The sequence below is a fragment of the Choloepus didactylus genome, chromosome 4, assembly GCF_015220235.1.
Source record: "Choloepus didactylus isolate mChoDid1 chromosome 4, mChoDid1.pri, whole genome shotgun sequence".
In the NCBI taxonomy this organism is placed as follows: Eukaryota; Metazoa; Chordata; class Mammalia; order Pilosa; family Megalonychidae; genus Choloepus; species Choloepus didactylus.
This window is the reverse complement of record NC_051310.1, coordinates 68,372,761-68,387,569: the sequence shown is the minus strand read 5'-3', so window position 1 is coordinate 68,387,569 and position 14,809 is coordinate 68,372,761. Positions and strand designations below refer to the sequence as shown.

Genomic DNA, 14,809 nt, shown 5'->3' with positions numbered 1-14,809 from the left:
AATCCTGAGACAATGGCACCTGTTTTCATTTTGTTTCAGCATCCCTTGAAACCAATTATTATATCAGTCAGTATATTCTATGTTATACAGCAGGAATAATGCAAACACATACTTCTTCTTAGACCCTCATGCATGACAGGGACAAGGAAAGACACATGCAGAAGATTTGGAAGGCATTGAAAAGGCAGGATTTATTGTTCTTTAGAGGCATGTTTAAGGAGAAGGTGAAAACTTTAGATGGATCCTGTTGGATGCTGAGATTTCACAAAGCTCCTGCTGCAGGTTCTGAAACTCACTGAAATTCCTGGGAGGGTCCAGATGGGTCACCTCTGCATCTCTGCAACTACTGCAGCTCTGACATTTGCTTCCCCAGCTGCTCAAAGGCTTTTTGTGCAAGCCTTGGGTTCTCTGTACTACAACTCTTCCTACTGTGAATATTGGAATGCCATTTGGTTTTTTTCTATGAGAATCACAACTTATACAATATGCTTTTATTTCTGCATAGTATACATGATCATCAGATATACTGTATTTTTTACTTTCATTATTTGCCTAATGCCTGTCTCTTCTGACTAGAATTTAAGTTCTATGATAGCAGGGATTTTGCTTGTTGGCACAGTGCTGGATCTTCAATGTTTGGCAGGGTCCTTACATAGATGATGAATGAATGGATTAGTTTACAAAAGGCCAGATCTAGTCTGCTGAGTTACCTAACTCAGAAAATTTAACGAGAAACTTGGTAGAAAGGATAAATATGGGATTCCTGAGAATTAGTGAACTCATGCTTTGTAAATTAATGAATTCATAATATCGAATACATAATAGAAACTACAATATTTATACAACTCTTTTAATTATCAACCTCTAAATCTTTTTTTTTATGGGCCTGGTGAGGATCCTTTAAACTGTGAAAATGGGAATGGTCTCTGAGGTGGTCCAGTTTAGACACATTTCTTTAGGTTTCATGATTTCTAATGTCTGATGGCCACAGAGAAGTCTTATTTTGCACTGCAAACACTATACTGGCTTCCAGAGCTGGACTGTTGTCACTGTAATTTGAGTCCACCCAGCCTTCTTCTGGAATCAGTATTTGGCTTGGGTGACTACAGAGTCCCTATAGTTCCTTTTGTTGTGTCTGTTTGTTGCTTTTCTTTTTGTTTTGTGTTGTGTTGTTTGAGAAGGCTCTTGAGTGAAAATAATAATTATTATTAAGTGAGGTAAGATTTTGTGGATCACTTACTCTTTGCCACGCACAGTGTTTTTCATTTAGTAATTTCCTCTCTTCTTTATAATACCTTCAGGAGATGGGCACTACTCTTTCCCCATTTTGCTGAATAAAGAACTGAAATTCTGATAAGTCACACTACCTGTGAAAGCTCCGATGTGTGAATGCAGGGTCTGAGTCCAAAGTCTGCAATTATATTTTACTGTCTCAGTCTCTCATTGTACTTTTGTTTTTTTTTTTTTATGATTTAAAGTTTACAGAGCATTTTCACCTATCACCCTTTGGCTAATAATTCTTACCATGTTATGACGGTTGCCGCTGGACTAAGCACTAACAGCAGGAGCGAGGAGAGGAAAAATGGAGAACAAACTTTTGACAAAGAGAATGCATATAAAAAATTCATTAATTCTTGCTTCTCTTTTTGCTTCATTTCAGGAATACCAAATCGATATATTTTTTGCTCAGACCTGGACAGACAGTCGCCTTCGATTCAACAGCACAATGAAAATACTTACTCTGAATAGCAACATGGTAGGGCTGATATGGATTCCAGACACAATCTTTCGCAATTCCAAAACCGCTGAGGCTCACTGGATTACTACACCCAATCAACTCCTCAGGATCTGGAATGACGGGAAAATCCTTTACACTTTAAGGTAAATTAGTCTATGGATATTTAATTACTTATGGTCTAATTTTGCATTCCTAATTTAGAGCATAGTAGGGATGCTCTGTGAAGCATCCCTATGAATGGGATAAATTAATATTTTATTTTCATTGCTAAAGTCTATCATATCTCATGATTGACATGGTACCGCATCCTGAAAAAGTTTGTCCTAATGCTAAGTGTGTAAAAATAAAGACATACAAATGATCGGCAATTAATAGAAACTATTTCTTTCATTAATTTCATCTTGGCTAGAAGTGGGCTATGAAAATTGTCTTTAAAATATTTGACCTATGGGTCTACTCACTTAGGAAAATAAAGATGTCTGGGGTCCTAATTAACGTGAGAAGTATAATTAAATTTGATATAATAAGGAGAAAAAGAACAATGAACTTTTTCTGATCTATTGCCAATGGAAGTGGTAGCTACTGTGTAATGAATCTTCTTGCACAGAGACCCTGCAAGATAAAAGAAATTGCATTTCAACATTTCAGAGAAGTGACTTGACTTGCCCAGGGTTACCACTGGGAACTAGGGCTACCAGAAGTGAACCTAGATCTGTCTCTTTCAAAAGTCTTTCCACTAAGATGGTCTGAGTTTAACTGAACGCAGCGTTCCAACATATCATAGCAATGCACGTGCACGTAAGTCCATCCCTTCTGCATGTCCACCACTACCATCAGGGAGCTCTTGTTATTTACACATCAGCACTCTGAGACTCATGGAGCTCCATGGACACTTCACTCCTCATCTTACTCAGTCTTTCAGAAGTAGTGGATATACTCGACTGTCTGCTTTATCATATTCTCTTTCACTGGATCTGAAACACCTCTCTATCCTCTGTTTCTTTTTCCCGCTGTTGATGATTCTTCTCATTCCCCTCTTTCTGTATCAGGACTGGCATCTTATTGCTTTACTCACATTACACTTGCTCCCTGGTGTATCGCATCCATTCCCTTGACTCTAAAAACCACACCCATGCTGAGGGTTCCCATGTGCATATTTCCAACCCAGAACTTCACTACTGAACTCCAGATTCATGGAGACCCCTGTCTGTGTGACACATCCTCCTGGAAGTCTAAAAGGAATCTCAAAGTCAACATGCCCTGGTGAGAAATCACAGTGGCTCTCATTCCCCTTGTCTGTTTCCCACCAGCACCAGCACCACCAGCACCACCACCATCATCACCATCACCATCACCATCACCACCATCACTGCCGTCACCAGTGCCAGCACCACCACCACCCCCCTTTGCTCTGGAGCCCATGAGTGCTCCTGGGTTCTCCCTTCCCTCCAGCCACCAGGATCTGACAATTCTGTATACAAAGCATCTCTCTCCATCTGTACCACCAATAGACAGATCCAAGTCTCTACTTCCTCTCACCTGGTTGGTGGAAACGCCCTTCTTGCTGGTCTGCTGACTTCTATACATAATGCTTTCTTCACACAATGCCCAGAGTAATATTATAAAACACACGTGATGATGCCACCATGTCATATAAAGTCAGTTAGAAGCTTCCGTTTGCACTTGGAGTAAGATGGAGCATCAGTAATATGCCCTGGAGGATCTGGCCGTGAACTGCCCCTCTCTACTCCCAGCTCCAGACACCCTCTACTCTGTGTGCTAAGCTGGGGCCATGTGGGCCTCCTCCTGAGTGTTCAAATACGCTGAGCTCTTTGCATATGCAGAACCAGGGGAGGTGTGTGGGTTGGGGGTGATTGGAGGTGGATTTTCAGAACTGTCCAATTTGGGATTATATTGCTCCAAAGCCTTTATTTTCTTTCAAACTTTAAAAAAAAGTTCAGTGCTGCAAAAATATTGAAAAAAAGAACAAAACAAGAAACAACTGTAATTTCTTCAAGTTACCGTTTTTTTACTACATTTGTGATTTCACTCTCTGTGTCTGTCATCTATTTGTCTTTCTCCCCTATACAAACACAAACACACACACAAATACATATTCATGTACAATTACATTTTTTTATCCAAACTACTTGAAAGTAAGTTGCAGATTTCATTTAACTTTATTCCTCAAAATTTCAGCATATATTCCCTAAGGACACATAAGCCCAAAACAATTATTTTACCAAAAATGCGTAACATTGATACACTATTCAATCCATATTCAAATTTCCTCAATTTCCCAGCATCTAATCAAGAATCACCATTGCATTTAGTTTCCATGCCTTTTAGATTCCTTTAATCCAGAATAATTACCTTAATACTCTACTTTCTTTCATGCCTGTTGAAATAGGGGAAGGTTGTCCAAATATGGAATTTCTCTTTTGAGTGGATTGACTTGACATTATACCATTTAAACCAATACACCAGTTTGAAATGAAGAAAGAGTTTCATTCAGTCAAGCAGATTGAAAACAAATATTGATAAAACAACAGTTGGTTTTATTTGTCTCCTCCCTGGATGGCTTGCCTGTCTAGACACAGCTTGGAATTTTACTAACTGGAATTCTCTTTGCTGCTGATAACAGAAAGCAAAACAAAATAACTCAACACAAAAGCAGCTGGATGGACTTTAGCTGCTCAGTGTGGCTCTGAGACATGCCGTGTGCCCCAGGGCTGCCTCCATCTCCCTGCATGTGTTAGCATGGCTGTCCCTGTGGCCTTGCGTTGGGTGCTGCATGGTTGCTCGGGTGCCCTCTTGACTGACTCGTGCCCCTTCCACAGGCTCACCATAAATGCAGAGTGCCAGCTGCAGCTGCACAACTTCCCCATGGACGAGCACTCGTGCCCGCTGACCTTCTCCAGCTGTGAGTACTGTGCTGCTATGTGAACGTGTGTGAAAGTATGCTGAGGGTAAGGCTGTTTTCTCATAAACAGTCCTGGGATTATAACTTCAGTATCACCAGAGAGAGAAAACTGACGACGGTTTTGCTATTGTCCTTGGTTGTTTTACTCTAGACTTTATTACATAGGACCCATATCACAGGACAGGCACCTTCAGAAAGCTGTGAACATCCTGCTAATGCATTTTATACCACTGAAGAATTAAGGAATTGATAGACAGCTGGCATTACTTAAAGACCCTTAAGCTAATGAGCTATGTGTACTATTTGGAAGTATACAAAATTCTTTTGGGCTATTTACGGGTTTATTATCGTCTTAAAGCAAGGTAATTTGTCTTCTAATTAGAAGGAACAATTTTTTTTCTCTAAATTTGTTTGTCTCATTGAGCAATTGTGAAAGTAATTTTTTTTACAGTGTTTCATCTTCCAATATTTTACTTACAATTGATAATCAGAGCTAACAAGTAATCATTTACAGTTCCTAAAGTCAACATCATCTTAAAGGTAAGTACAAGAATACATATAAGCAGAAATATCAAATATCAAATTTATTTGCCTACTTATAAAGATAGGAGTTTATGTAAAGTTCAAAATGGAAATATATCTGTTGAATTTATGATGGTACATCTTGAATGTATTAATCACAACTACTTCTGATGACTCTTAAGAACTCAACTTATTTGACATTCTCCAAAATTGTATATGGGACATGACAAACACTTGACACTTCAAGCATTTTTTATGGCTTTTTTCATTTGATTTTATAGTGAGAAGACAAAAATGAAATATGGAGACGAATATTCTTTACAGTATATGTTAGATTTAGAAAAAAGAAAAGAGAGAAAGCAAAATTTCACTGATCTCCTAGAGTGGGTAAAAATACTCTAATTTTGAGAAAAGTTTAATTAGATGAATTCAAATTTTAAATAATCCATCCCCCAAAACAATTATAATTGTTGATAACACAAATATCCAGTGCTTATCAAGTGGATGGCTAATGTCTACAGATGTCTGATAAACTTGCTTGTAAATTCATTTGAGTACTGTTAACTATTTACCTATTTTAAAGATTATGGAACCATCCAAATTGTCTAGTTTGTTGTGTCAGTTTGGTTATTTAGGTATTTATTTTTTCTTAGTAATTTGTCCATATCCCTGTTTGTAGTCTTTTCAGCGAGCCTAATTTGGCTTTGTTGACACTTCTGTTGGCCTGATATGCACTGCTAATTTATTGAGTTTGCAATTTTAGTGGTTATTTTTCATTATTAGACATTTTAGTGTTATGCATTTTTTAAAATCTCCTATGCAAACCTCTTATTTCTTCATCAAATTTGCAATGTTCGACATATTTAAATTTCCGACATTCCAATACCTTTTGGGAACAATTGCACAATTTGTTGCTTCTCTTTCCTCTGTATTGTGATAATTTGTTTTCTTATCTGTTTGGTAATTTTTTTTTAATCTGAGCTCAAGTTTTCTGGAACTTTTGCTGTGGGATTTTATTGAGGCTTGAATTTAAAGTAGATTTTTTTGATATAATGATTCTCTTTTATTTATATAAATAAAGGAAAACAGAATACGAGGCCATAGGGGACCCTTCTTAAAGCAGATTCTTTTAAAGAGGGCTTCCTCTGTCTCTGCCCCTGCCAGCATCGCTTTACAATGAAGTTTTAGCCTGGGTACCTGGAGCCACGCAGAGAATGGGAATTCTACCCACAAGTCTTTATGAGTTTAGTATTGTGGTTATAAATTCTTAGGACAGATATTTTTCACTTTTCCATTATTTCCAAAGCAAAAGCTGGGCATGAAATCTTCTAGGGAGACTTTTCTCCTTAGTCCACTGACGGAGGCTTTTAGCCTGATAAGGTCCGGGCTTTCAAGGGGTCTCTGAGTGGCATGCCCGCGGTGCCAAGGCCTGGCCCCGCTCCTGCTCCGTGGTGCTGTGGACCACTGGACCCAAGTCCATCTATGCCAGCAGAGATTGTCAGGTCCCCCCGAGACCACCCCCACCCCCCCACCCCCCTTTCCAATGCAGGCACACTCCATGGCAGCCTTATTTCTTTGTCTGATTGCTTCCTATACTCGGGGGCTTTATAAATGTATATTTGTGGTTTACAAAGCCTTTTTAGCTGTTTACTTCTGGGAAGAGATCTTCTGCATGTGTTGCTTGCAATACTGCCAGAAAGAGAAGTGCTGATAGGGACTAGTTTTGAAAGATTTTTATAGAAATAATTTAAATTCTTAAAGCGGGCTTTCCCATACACCCACCATTATGTGAAACACTATCCTAAAATTGTAACTGTCATTTAATGTCTTTCTGGAATTAGTTGAAAATTACCTTAAAATACTAGGAAGAAGACTAGAATAGCAGGAAAAAGTGGCTTGTGAAAGCCAAGCACAGACTTCATCCTTGCCAGCCCACTCATTTCCAAGGCAGCTTGCATTCCTCTGTGGAAAATATTAATTGAAACCTCACTGGTGCCAGGGACAGTGTAATGAACAGGACCCCTTAGTCTGTCAGATAATACATATCACATAATACTAAAATAATCGGTTAAGAAATAAATACGCACAGGGTGTGGCGGGAACTCAGGACAGGCAAACTTTCCAAAGGGAAGGGACAAGGGTGGGTTTCTAGACGAGTACATTCTGAATTGAGCCTACAAAGATCTGAGTCATCCAGGCAAAGAATCTGGAAAACTACGTTCCAGACCAAGCCAAGAGCGTGAGCTAGCAGCCAGGGTGGAGCCAGCCACGAGGGTAGAGCCAGCCATGAGGGGTGCTCTGGAAATATGCAGGGTGATGTCCGTGGTGGTGAGGGGTGGTCAGAAGTAATCCTAAGAGCCAGGCTGAAGACCTTCTGACAGTCGGTGCCAGAGAGCACCACTTTTTTTTTGAAAATTTTTATGGAGTATAAGAAAGATGAGAAATGAGAAATATAAAATGAGAAAAAATATTTTATGTTAAACACTTCCCTTTTAACTTTCATTCTGGGGAAATTTAATGACAATATCCATTTCATTTTTTTTATATTCGTTTTATTGCGCTACATTCACATACCACGCAGTCATACAAAACAAAGTGTATATTCAGTTGTTCACATACATAGTTGTGCATTCATCACCAAAATCAATCCCTGACACCTTCATTACCACACACACAAAAATAAAAAGAAGAATAATTAAAGTGAAAAAGAGCAATTAAAGTAAAAAAGAACACTGGGTGCCTTTGTTTGTTTGTTTGTTTGTTTCCTTCCCCCATTTTTCTACTCATCCATCCAGAAACTAGACAAAGGGGAGTGTGGTCCATATGGCTTTCCCAATCCCATTGTCACCCCTCATAAGCTACATTTTTATACAATCATCTTCAGGATTCATAGGTTCTGGGTTGTAATTTGATAGTTTCAGGTATCCACCACCAGCTAGCTCAATTCATTGGAGCTTAAAAAGGGTTGTCTATATTGTACATAAGAGTGCCCACCAGAGTGACCTCTCAGCTCCTTTTGGAATCTCTCTGTCACTGAAGCTTATTTCATTTCCATTCGCACCCCCCTTTTGGTCAAGTAGATGTTCTCCATCCAAGGATGCTGGGTCTACATTGCTCCCTAGAAGTCATATTCCATATTGCCAGGGAGATTCTCTCCCCTGGGTGTCTGATCCCATGTAGGTGGGAGGGCAGTGATTTCACCTGAGAAGTTGGCTTAGCTAGAGAGAGAGGGCCACATCTGAGCAGCAAAGAGGCATTCAGGGGGAGACTCTTAGGCACAATTATAGGGAGGCCTAGCCTCTCTTTTGCGAGAGCTCCACTTTTAACATGCGGGCAAGGAAAGGCCATTAAGGCTGAAAATCAGGGATTAGCATAATGAACCTTCAGACTGGTAGCATTATGGGTGGTAGATTTTATAAGAGCAATACTGGAGGTTGGGAAATTAATTAGGAATCTAATGCAATATAAATGACAAAGTTCCATAATGCTATTTTATCAAATAAAATTGACTTGGAATCCCCAAATATAAAACTATGTTTTAAAGTATAAATCTATTGCACCAATTCACATGTATGATATTAATTCATATGTACAGAATTCATTTTTAGAAGTGAGAATAATAATACTGTTTTAATGAAAACATGCAGTGATAATTTGTAGTAGAGAGAACAGTCTGATCTATGTCAGCTTAGTATCCAATTTATTTCTATATTTTGGAGGTATACTATCAGGAAAATCTTCACTGTAAATAGTGATAACTAATTGGAAACAAACTGGTGTTCTTGTTTATAAACAATCTTATTTTCAATTAAATACAGCCAGAAGCTTTAATTTTCTTTATGTTTTAAAATATAACAATGATAAAATGTAGCCACCATTTATATTTTCTACCATACAAATAAATATTAGGAAAACTACCCAAAATGAATGGTAAAATCTAAAGTGAACATCAAAATAATTGTAACATCTTTTTACTTGTTAGACAGCTATCCTGTTTGGAAAACAGCGTGGCTCAAGTAAATGAACCACATCTGCAAATATTCTTGGTGCAATGTACTTTGGTAATGAATTCTCTAGCATAAATACTGCTGTGTAGGGAGGCTGGGTCTGGCTTTCTGAGTAACATAAGCAACACTTCTCAAACAATGCCAAATATATAATATTTTCAACTACATACACAGAGAAAAAGTGTTAATATTTGATATATAAAACATTGGGATAATGGTGTTGATTTTTACTGTTTTTTGAAATAATAGAGATTTTTGAAATAAAATTTTAATCAATTAAAAAAAAAAGTCCCCATAACACTTTCTGAAGTCATTCAGTTCTATTTATCACTTTTTAAAATTTCTCAAATACACTAAGAAAGGTCTCTATGTAGATTATTAAAAATAATTAAAATTAATTAAAATAAAATTAAAATTCTTTATATGGATAAACTAAAGGTAATTTTGATATGGCACTTTTGGACAAAAATTTTGGTATCTATAACTTAACTATAATCATATTTTTTGGAGAACCTTCAGAGCTTGAATCATAATGAACCTTTGATAACAACACTGATTATTGTATTAACATTCTATTGCTGCTTTAACTAACTAACACAAATTAGTGGCTTAAAACAACAGATATTTATTATCTTATGGTTCTGTATGTCAAAGTCCTACATGAGCCTCTCTGGGCTAAAACCAAGGTGCTGACTGGGCTGTGTCCCTTTCTGAAAGCTTCTAAGGTAAAGTCCATTTCCTTGCTTTTTCTCACCTTCTAGAGGTTACACACACTCCTTGATTTGTGGTTGCCTTCCTCCATCTTCAAAGCCAGGAGTGTGGCTGCCCTCTGGTCCTTCCCTCATCACATTTCTCTCTGACCACAGACAGAAAAGGCTCTCTGCTTTCTAAGAACTCTTGTGATTGCATTGAGCCCACTAAGATAGTCTGGGATAATCTTCCCATCTCAAGGTCCATAGCCTTAACCACATCTGCAAAGTCCATTCAGCCGTGTAAGATGTGGTAGATTGAACCATGTACTCCAACAAAAGGTAGGTGCTTAATCTGCATTCCTGTGGGTGTTGACCCATGTGTAATAAGACCCTCTAAAGAGTATTGTCAGTTAAGGTGTGGACTCATTTTTGAGTAGGATCTTCTAAAATACAAGATGTTACCAAACTGAATGAGAGCAGGTCTAAATCCACTTTACTGGAGGCCTTATAAAGAGAAGCTAGGTGCCAGAAGCCAGAAGTTAGAGAAAACCAACAGGGGAAGCCCAAGGATATCACCATGTGATGAAGGATGGCTGGAATGCTGATGACCCAGGGAGAAAGCATGGCCTTGCTGATACCTTGATTTGGGACTTCCATTGCTTAAGCCAACACCTTGCATGCTATCTGTCAGAGTAGCCTGCCAAACTTCGACATCAGTATCATATTCACAGGTTCTATTGGGATTGGAACTTGGACGCTCTGAGGTGCCTCTCTCCTGCTACCATAGTTCCTAAGCTCTCAGAAGCATCTGCAACCTGAGAAGCCAGGCTCATGGGATGTGCTACTCACAGCTCCAAATTGTGGAGTGAATCTATGTGCAGAATAAACCCAAAGTTCAACTTTTTTAAGAGCAAAAATGATTTCTTGGTGAGACATCATAAACTTTATTTTACAATTTGTGTTATGATGTGTTTTATGGAAAAATGAATGAAAAGAAAAACATATGTCTTGTTGCTTTAAATGTTCATTTCCCTTCTTATCAGTTTTCTGTTAGTTAAATGTCAGAATTATGAAACAGATGTTCATTTTTGACTGGCTGCCTGAGTTATATATGAGTATGAACTTTATTTTATTTATGATTTCATTTTCAAAAGTGGTATGCCTTTGAAAAATTAAGGTGTTTAATTTGTTATAGCTACAGTACACATCCTTAAATTCGATATACATAGATATCATCATCTATTTCTCAGTCAAGTACAAAATTAATGACAGATGTTGAGAATGCCAGTGATGCAACTCTATGTTGTCATATTTTTCAAAATAGGAATTGCACATAGCACACTTACACACACACAGTACCTGTAAACTGAAATAAAGCTTGGGTGGACCTTTAAGTAATATTTTTCTGTTGCTTAGTTTGAGTTGTAGAAGATTCTATTTACACAATAAACGTTCATTGGCAATTTTTAAAATTAAGTAATATTGTAAAATAAAACCTGAAAACTGCAACACCATCATTCTATTAATCTATCAACCATAAACTAAATTAGCATCCAAGTATTGTGAGCTTACTTTGCAATGTGCAGGTCTGAGACACTGATCACGCCCATGGCACTGGGGCTGTTCACACTTGCACTGAAACACTGAAATGCAATATTATGAGAACTGTGTAAGTGACAGAGCTGATTATTCTACAACAAAACATGGGAGGAATTGATTTAGAAGTTCATATTTTCCATATAAAATGTAGCTTCTTCTGATTTATGTTTATTCCATTGCTTACACTCACCCAATACATTTTTTAAATGCAATTTTATTGACATATATTCACACACCATACAATCCATCCAAAACATGTAATCAATAGGTCACAGTATCATCATATAGTTGTGCATTCATCATCATGATCAATTTTAGAGCATTTTTGGTACTCCAAAAAAGTAATAAAAATTTAAAAATTAAAAATAAAACATAAATCAAAAGAACACTCAAAACATCTCATACCCCTTATCCCCTCTATTATATATATATATAACTTTTATTGTGTAAACCTTGTGACTGACACTCCCATTATCCCGTGTATGTGCAAATGAGTAGTAAAATAAAATAAAGACAATAAAAGTTATATAGTTATACAATCATCATCAAGGCTACTGGATTACAGTTCAGCAGTTTCCAGTATTTTCTTCTAGCTATTCCATTATACTAGAAACTAAAAAGGAGCATCTATATAATGCGTAAGAATAACCTCCAGAATGACCTCTCAACCCTATTTGAGATCTCTCTTTTGTTCCATTGCTTTCCCCTCTTTTGGTCAAGAAGTCTTTCCCAACCCCACAATGGCAGGGCCAAGCTCATCCTGGGTGTCATAATACATTTTACAAGTCTCACTTCAGAGTTCTAGTCCAAATGTGATGGCATGGACTCACCTCTCTCCCAGAATTACAACTACATCACATGGAAATAATTCAACAGAGATACATGAAGGAGTCTGAAAACCAGAAAGAAGGTGGTGAATGGCTAGGGGCCTCAGAGCTTGAAGAAAGACATTGTGTTCCCTTTGCCTGTTTTTTTTTTTTTTTTTAAATCTCTCTTACATTCTGGAAAAATTTGAAGAAAGCTACAACTAACATATTCAAGAAGTTAAGTGAACCTCAAATCAAGTGAACCCAATGAAAACCATACCAAAATACATCATAATTAAACTTCAGAAAAGTAAAGACAAGGAAAAAAATTTAAAGGAAACCAGAGAGGAATGATATATTATCTAGAGGAAAACATCAATATGCATAACAGCAGATTTCTCGTGAAAAACCATGAAGACAAAAAAAAAAAGTGATCTTGTGTTTTTTAAATGCTGAAAGAAAAGGATCTGTCAACCACAAATTTTATATCAAGGGAGCTAGGTTGGGAATCAAAGGGAAGAAAAAACATTCTCAGATGAAGGAAAATTAAGACAATGTGACAACAACAAATCTCAAAGATTTGGCTAAAGAAAGCTCTCCAGACAGAAAGAAAATAATAACAAAGAAAGATTAGAACTTAGAAAACAAAAGCAGAATTAAGTAGGTAAAAATAGGGATAGATATAGAGGTTATCTTTCTTTTCATGAGTCTCTTAAACCATAATTGATGAATGAATTAAAAATTATAACATCATCTGGCATTGTGTTCAATGTATGTAGAGGAAATACTTAAAATCATATGCATTAAGTGGGGAAGGAAAAAGTGACCACAGTGGAAGTAAGATTTCAATATTTCACTTGAAGTGATAAAATGTTGATACCAGTACATGGTGATAAATTATTTATGAATATTGCCATATCTAAATCAATCATTAAAAAAGTATACAAAAAATATAGTCAAAAATATCATAAATATAAGAAAATAGAATCTGAAAACATTATAGCGATCAACAAGAAGGCAAGTGAAGACAAATAGGGAAGAAGAAAAAGCAGGAACAAATTTAAAAAAATAATAAAATGGCCACTTAAGCTCTAAGATATTAATAACTGCTTTAAATATAAATGATCAAAAGAGATTGGCAAAGTGGATAAAAAACAGAAGCTATCTACATACTGTTTATAAGAAACTCATTTTAAACATAATGACATCGGTGATGTCATCAACATGGCGATATAAACAGCTGATGAAAACTTCTCCCCAGATATTTGGCAATAAAGGGGATAACCCTGACTTGTTTGAAACTTTGGAGGAGGGTTTGGACAGGAGAAGGACCCTACAGATGCCAAATTAAAGAAGGGAGATAAAAGTAATCAAAATGTTCAAAAATTCAATATGGTTATGAATGCACAACTATATGATGGTACTGTGAGCAAGTGACTGTACACTTTGGGGGATTGTATGGTATGTGACTATATCTCAATAAAATTGCAAGAAAAAACATAGTGATATAGATTGGTCAAAAGTGAAAGGATGGGAAAATATATCTCATGCAAACATTAATGAAAAACAAGAGTGACTATGTTGATAATGTATAAAATAGACTTCAGGGCAGAGAAAAAATATCAGGAATAAAGAGAGGCATTGTGTAATGATAAAAATATCAAGTCAACAAGAAGACAATTATCCTAAATAAGCACATACCAAACAACAGAACTTCAAAATATATGCAACAAAAATGGCTGAAAAGAGAAACAGACAAATTCGCAACTGTGGTTGGGGACTTCAACACCTCACTCTCAGCAATTGATATAACTCCTAGACTGAAAATCAGCAAAAATATGGAAGAACTAAACAATACCATTAACCAATAAGATTTAATTAACATTTATAGAACATTCCAACCAACAACAGCCGAATATACATATATTTTCAAGAACCCCTGGAACATTCTTCAAGATAGACCATATAGAGTGTCAAAAACAAAATTCAACGAATTTAAAATAATTTAAATACTACAGAATGTGTTCTCTAGATAAGAGTCAAACAAGAAATCAATAACAGCAATAAAATAGGGAAATCTTCAAATACTTGGAAATTTAACATTGTACTGCTTGTAAAATCCATGGGTTAGAGAGAAAGCCTCAAAGGAAATTTTAAAAAATCTGGAAAACAGAAATAAAAAATACGAAACTTCATAGGATGCAGCTAAAGCATTGTTGAAAAGGAAATTTAGAGCACTAAATGTTTGCATTGGAAAAGAAGAAATCTCTTAAATCAATAATCTATGTTCCCACTCTAAAATAGTAAAAAAGTAAGAACAAAATAAACTCAAAGTAAGCAGAAGGAAGGAGATTAGTATGGGTGTAATCAACAAAACTAAAAACAGATAAAGCAATGAAACATAAAGCTGATTCTCTAAAAGGTCAATACAATTGATAAACTACAAGCAAGGCTGAAAACATAAAAAGAGAAAGGACAGAAATATCCAGTATCAAGAATGAACTATGTGATATCACTAGAAA

At 36.5% G+C, this 14,809-nt stretch overlaps 1 protein-coding gene across 1 annotated transcript in view; it reads left to right on the top strand.

Annotated features, from left to right (window-relative positions):
- GABRG3 (gamma-aminobutyric acid type A receptor subunit gamma3) overlaps positions 1 to 14,809 on the top strand; it is an 805,263-nt gene that overhangs the window by 421,049 nt on the left and 369,405 nt on the right. Inside the window, exons 4-5 of the mRNA XM_037832811.1 lie at positions 1,661 to 1,881; positions 4,579 to 4,661. Of these exons, the coding sequence (XP_037688739.1) occupies positions 1,661 to 1,881; positions 4,579 to 4,661 (304 nt within the window). The remainder of the gene's footprint in view (positions 1 to 1,660; positions 1,882 to 4,578; positions 4,662 to 14,809) is intronic.